At 44.2% G+C, this 6,761-nt stretch overlaps 1 protein-coding gene across 1 annotated transcript in view; it reads left to right on the top strand.

Annotated features, from left to right (window-relative positions):
* Positions 1-6,497, top strand: part of mindy2 (MINDY lysine 48 deubiquitinase 2) — a 21,874-nt gene extending 15,377 nt beyond the window's left edge. Inside the window, exons 4-7 of the mRNA XM_008300453.1 lie at positions 118-282; positions 1,148-1,321; positions 2,793-2,987; positions 3,290-6,497. Of these exons, the coding sequence (XP_008298675.1) occupies positions 118-282; positions 1,148-1,321; positions 2,793-2,987; positions 3,290-3,478 (723 nt within the window). The 3' untranslated portion in view covers positions 3,479-6,497. The remainder of the gene's footprint in view (positions 1-117; positions 283-1,147; positions 1,322-2,792; positions 2,988-3,289) is intronic.
* Positions 6,498-6,761: the final 264 nt, after the last annotated feature.

Below are 6,761 nucleotides of genomic sequence, written 5' to 3' on the forward strand. Positions count from 1 at the left end.
TTAGCAAAACAAAATGAGCATAATTATCATAGATATCTTATCAACAGTCTATATATTCTACAAAACACAGGAACCAAAAGTTAACCGCTTCTTTTCCTGCTTTGTTTTCCTGTTTCTTCCTCGCCGTGTCCCGTCTCAGGCATCGTAGCAGAGCAGTTTCTGAACAGCACGGCCACTCAGCTGACCTACCACGGCCTGTGTGAGCTCACATCCACCGTACAGGAGGGAGAGCTCTGCGTCTTCTTCAGGAATAACCACTTCAGCACCATGATCAAATACAAGGTAAGCGCTGAGACGTGCTGACAACACGTTCAGAAAGTGGACATAATGTCATCTGTTCCTCCCGTCAGCGATAAGGGTCACGAAGCCCTTGACGTTTGAATGTGATAAATGACTGCCAGCTAGATTTCTGTCTGAGCCTTAGCAGATATAAGAACAGATATCTGCAAAATTAGCTTTTCAGTCTCAGACTGTCCGCCCTGTGATTTGTCTGTGAACTAATATTAATACATTTGCTTTAATTAAATGCTTCTTTGTGGGCCGTTTACAGAGAAATGGTTCAGTTGGATGCTTTTTGATGAATAGTTGGCAATTATACAAAACCTTATGAGTAATATTTAATGGAATTTCTGCATTTTCAGTTATTAATGCAGTCGAATCAGAACAAGAAGTTGCCACATGACGTCTCTCCTCTTGTTTCTTTTGCTGTTCCACATTATTTTCTCGTAGCATTCATTACACAGAATCTGTTCTTCAGTCTGATGAACGCTGTGTATTTATGTGTAACGGGTATTAAACCAGTGACGACCCACTTAGACGTCCCATTCAGTGCCTATACGTTCAGGCCCGTCTGTAGCTCCTCCCGCCGCCCACAGCTGGCTGGACGTATAACTGCAGCTGTGACAGACCTTTCCTGTTATCTGCAGGAGGGGAAATGAGCCTGCGTACTTTCATTTTTGAACACTACGGTGTCGTTGCCAATGTAAGCAAAGCTGTGTCCCGTAGCCCTCAGACAAAGCATCACGACGGCCTAAGTTCTAGTAATCACTCAGGTGCAGACTTTTAAAGGGATGCGTACGTATAATCACACTCTGATCCACGTGAAGATGCCGTGTGATGCTGATGAATGTGGTTTCTCCCCCCCCAGGGCCAGCTGTACCTCCTGGTTACTGATCAAGGCTTCCTGACAGAGGAGAAGGTCGTCTGGGAGAGTCTGCACAACGTCGACGGAGACGGCAACTTCTGCGACTCGGAGTTCCGGTTGCGGCCTCCGTCTGACCCGGAGACCGTGTACCGCGGCCAGCAGGATCAGATAGACCAGGTCTGAGCACTAACGCAGGCAAGACAAGCAGGACCAGTAACGATTCAACCCCAGACCTTAATGAGCTTTTTACACGATCGGTCAAGACAGAGTGCAAGAAGCCAGTAACGGCACACTGGTCCTGATTGTCTCTTTTCTTACACGTTACATCAATTCTTTGGAAACACTTGAATCATCTAAGTGAGAAAAACAAAACACTTTGCATCATCCCAGGCTAAAAAAAAAACAGGAATAGTTCCTAAATAATAGATGTGCTGTAGGTTCCAGTAGCAGCTCACACCCAGCAGCCTGGAAGCCCAGGACAGAGCTGCAGGCCTCCTCTCTCTGTTCTCAGCCATTCTTCACTGTACCGCAGCGTTCGCTCATCAATGCATTGAGCTTTATGTCTCCTACGCAGTTCTACTGGTTCTACAGCCGTCTTCTCATTGGCTGGCCCAAGTGGACCGAACACGGAGCTTGCTGACAAATTGTCTGCCTTTTCTCCCACACACACAGACGTGACAAGAGCATGGGGGCTATTAGCTTTTATTCTTCCTGCTTACTCAGAAAAATCCGTTCAGGCATTTTTATGCGCTCATAATCAGTTCAGTTATTCACTCAACAGAAAACAGGACAACAAAGAAAAACGAATGAAGACAAACACCTCATTTAAGGAGATGTAGTCGTGGATTGTGGCTGTACTTTAGTTGCGGATTAGCAGAAGAGCAACCGACTCCAGCATAGTCAGAGTATATGTACATTTAACCCTTAGAGGTCCGTCATCATGCTGGTGTGATAGAATCATGTGACATATTTAAGACGTCAAGACAGAAAAAGTAGCGGCGATGCTGTCAACTTCTCTCAAAAGTTCAGACTTTAAACTCTCTACCAGTTTTTGTTTCACGTCGACAGGCCAGTAAAACCAGAGATATGATGAAATATAAGCTGAAGGCGTCGTATTTCTTTCAACATCTTTGTCATTTTTTGTCGTTTTACAAAAAGAAAGGAAGTCCGTGGACGTGCAGGTCCTGATGCAGCCGTCTGCCTCATTCTGGACACAAACTATGTTCAGGAGTGGCATCGATAAAAAGAGAAAGAAAGCTGCACCTGCTCTGTATTTAGTTTGATTTAATATCAAATTGACCTTTTTATGTTCATATCTGCAACCTCTGGTTACGTTTTAACTTCAAAGTGCTTCGTTAAGCATGTTTCTGTTTTTATTGTCTTAAATAATAGATTTTCTCTGATCGGATTTTATATTTTTGTGCATTTTTGAGCCCAAACGTTAATATAGTAGGTTAAAGTGAAAAATTAATAGTCAGATCATATCGGTGATGTTGTGTAGAAAAAAAAGATACCAAACATGTTTCTATGTGGTATATAAAGTATGTAAAAACAGCCAGAACAGGCCCAGACCTGTGAGGGTTCAGCATCACAGTGGCTGCTTTGCCCAGAAGTCATCACGTCTGTCTGTGTTCCTGTCCACTGTCAGGACTATCTGATGGCGCTGTCACTGCAGCAGGAGCAGCAAAGCCAGGACCTTCAGTGGGAGCAGCTCCCTGAAGGCATCAGTGACCTGGAGCTGGCCAAAAAGCTTCAAGAGGAGGAGGACCGACGAGCCTCCCAGTACTACCAGGAGCAGGAGCAGGAGCAGGCGGCGGCGGCGGCGGCAGCAGCACAGGCACAGGTAAGGAGACCGGACACCGAGAGGCACGAGACATTTCACACCTCATGCACATCTTCCTTCACTCACATGCGTATGCCCCTATGCTTGTTTACTTTTGTTCTATGTTGTGTTTATGTGTCTATTTGTGTCTGTAATTTACATGTGTGTTTGTTGGCCAGCTCATGTTTGCAAATGAGAACTGGTTGTCAGACATTTTTACCTGATAATATAAAGGTAAAAAAACAAAACAAAACAAAAAGCAGCGATGAGTGGCCTCGCTTGCTAACGTACACGTATCTATACGTCCTCCTCTGGTTGTGCAGCAGGGCCAGCAGGAGCCTGTGGAGGGCGGCGAGGCGGACAGAGGAGCCGCAGGAGCAGGTGGAGCAGCAGCCGGCGCCGGGACGGCGGCAGCAGCTGGAGCCACGCCCAGCCCGGGAAAACAGCCGTCGAGCGGCGAGCGCAAGGCCAAGAAAGAAGCGAAGGATAAAGACAAATGTGTGATTTTGTAACATACAGCGTGTCTGTGTGAGTGTGAGTGTTTTGTGCATTTTGCTTATCTGTGAGAAAGGAGACGGCGTCGGCCTCTCCGTGGAGCGGACACACAACGCGCAGCCCCCGCTTGACGACAAACAAGGGAAGGAGACGAAGGAGGAGAGACTCGACTAACAGAGGAGTTGCTGTTCCCACACCACTGGTGCCTGCTATCCTCTATCCTCAGTGGAACCTGGATATCAGAGGAAGGGACGCTACAACAACAACAACTACCCCTTATCTTTCATAGAGTCGGCCAAACTTTGTTACAAGTTGCACAGTGCACTATATTTGTGATGTGGGGTCAAGTTTATCTGGGGTGGTATCTTTTATAGCAAAAGACATAATCTGAAGAAACAAAGGTCACCTTCACACCGTGTTCTTTTCCACAAAAAACAACAAAAAAATCATTTTTAAGTAGTGCAGCTTATAAGCTTTTTTTTTTTTTGTAAGCATCAATAGTTACAAAACGTATTTAGAAAGATCCACAGTTTGTTGTTTTATGTTGATGCCAAGATTTATTTATGTATCTGAGTGACAGCTGGCTCGGACAGGTTTTATGTTTTTCTGGAAGCCGAAAGGGATTTTCTCGCGCCTGTTGGAAACGTTCCACCACTCGCGTCCCCTCTGAAACACTCGAGTTAGCGAACGCCAGGTAGCTGCCGGACACTGTAGCTACGTCACCACAATCATCACAGCTCGCCCTGTTCAGATTTGCCTTACCAGAGTATGGCAGTGTTGTATTCTGCTCCGTCTGAATGTGAACCTGTTCCCGTGTGTGTGTGTGTGGTGTGTGTGTGTGTGTGTGGTGTGTGTGTGGTGTGCACGTCTCAGCCGCTGAGCATCACCGGTGTGACAAGTTTCAGTTTGGAAATAGCCAAATCTTTTATGCTGTATTCGTTGAGCTCTTTTATGTTACACGAAAACGACATCAGAGGAAGTCAAACTGAATCTGATGCTTCGTCTTGGTCCAGTTCAGAGCACGTTCTGGTTCTGTTGGTTCTCTCTTCTGGCAGCGTCCTGAAGAGATGCTGTGTGTGTGTGTGTGTGTGTGTGTGTGTGTGTGTGTGTGTGTGTGTGTGTGTGTGCAGGAACTATCATGATCTCCTCTGTTCTGGATGTTTTTTTTTTCCACTGCTACCAGGTTTTTAAGAGAAATGCATCAGAATGCAGTAACGCACATTTCTCCCCACGAGGGAAGTTCAGCGAACACTCGTGAACTATTTTACACGAACCTGAATTCTAAATCCATGACATCATTATTCAAGACACGACTTTCAGCTGGGAATGCACGATAGCTGATTTTTAGATACCAACTTGCCAACACCAATGTATGCACATATTTTTTCCACCTGATTGCAGACGACATCCAGTCTCTCCTGCAGTAGAATCAACTTATTATTATTATTATTATTATTATGACGCCTGCTCTCATTCCAATCAGATGTATTTGTAGGTTCCATTTTCAGGCAAAACTGAAGCTTATTTTATATCCTTCATGCCAACATCATCGTGCATCCCTGGTTTGAACGCCGAGATTCAACGTGTTGCTCCTCCACAATCCTTCCTGGTTAATGTGAAGTTAGTTCCTCCTGTTCATCCCACAGAGGGCTGGAGTCATCTCGTCCACAAACGGAGCTCGCCCTGCTGGCAGGATGTGCATTACTGACATTCTGAGGTGTCGCCCTTAAACTTTGGCGCGTTTCACGGCAGCGTTGAGCTCGCAGACACACGATGTACATATTGACCTAATGCATTCTTCTAATGGACTCGGCTAGCGTTTAGTTTGTGCCATTATCGTACCATGGGACTGCCTCCTGAGAAACTTTTCTATCTATACATTCCAGTCGGATGCCTTGACTCAAGCCTTCTGTTACAGACCGAGGGAGACAGTTATCATAGAAGGTCTCTGCAGCGCTTGTGAAGCAGTTTTTCTTTTTGTTTTTGTTGTTTTTTTTTTGCTCGGTGAGAACGAACTCGCTGTCAGGACAGAGCGATTACATGGAGGCAGCAGGCTACCTACTGTGTGGGGAAATCTTTCTTACGGGCTCCGTGTGAGGTTCGTTTGGCCCTAACGAGGCTGTGTTTTGTATATATATATAACGCCTTACAACATTTCGACATATTTTATAGGACAAAAAGGAAACAGGCGTATTCACCGGAATGAGACAATCCATTGTTTTGTTTTTCCATCAGACTACTACTCTCAGGCCTTTTCTTTTGAAGGGACACGTCCTCCGGTGTCTTTTCAAACGGTATGCTTTCTGACGGGCCTGTTTCTCAGTCACAGCTTTTAAGAATCTCTACATGTACACACTTTGACACTTTCAAGGATTTAACACTATGTTATTAAAGACCCTCTTTATCCAAGTTCACACTAAACATTAGGAAAACCTCCCCGGATTAAGGGTTCAGGATTGGTTATTATGGATGCTTTTTTTTTTTTTTTTTCCTGCAAGAAAAAGTTTAAATCCAGAACACAGACGAGAGGCTTTCTGTCGTTTATCTCTCAGCCCATCACATGAGCATTAAACATTCCAGTAAAAGTTTAAAAAGGAAGCTTCATTTAGGGATTTATTTTTTTTGGAGTTGATTTGGAAAATGTTTGAGTGAAACGAGTGTGGAGTGACACACGCCGCACGTTTTTAATTTTGATCTCAGAGTTACTACTGTGCATCGGCTTTGCTAGTCATTATTACCAGAGGTTTTTTTTTTTTTCTTTTTTCGGTTGTAAATGTGTTTTTGCTTCACCCCCCTAGTTCCTACGATTTGACATCGATCAGAAGGATATTGTGTGTTCAGTGTCTCAAAGTGGTTTCTTCTTGTATGCCTTGTGAAAGTGACGGTGGGGTAAAATGCTGTAAAAGTAGTATTTTGACAAGGTGATCGTTGAACATGTAGTTGTTGTAATTGGTTTTGCACTGTTACATTGATATGCACTAACGGAAAAGAAACATACCTCATTTTCTACAGAACATAAATTGTGCAAGAGTGCTATTGTTTTTTTGGTTTTTTTGGGGGGTACCTTTTAAAAAAAACAAAATATGAAAAGAAAAAAAAAAATGGCCAAAATACTTTTTGTCATCTTGGTAGCAGTTGCTCTTAAGCCAGCTGAAAAATAATTTGTAAAAGTATGAAAGGGCTGTTTAAATGTTTTGGCTAAAAGGTAGTACCACTTCAATAGAACTTGCTGCAATTTGATATTTTCAGGTTAGCGGTGCACCTAGACCCGAGTCCAGACCCGAGACGAGGAGCAGCTCA

Source organism: Stegastes partitus, unplaced genomic scaffold, assembly GCF_000690725.1.
Source record: "Stegastes partitus isolate 25-593 unplaced genomic scaffold, Stegastes_partitus-1.0.2 Scaffold1542, whole genome shotgun sequence".
Classification (NCBI taxonomy): Eukaryota; Metazoa; Chordata; class Actinopteri; family Pomacentridae; genus Stegastes; species Stegastes partitus.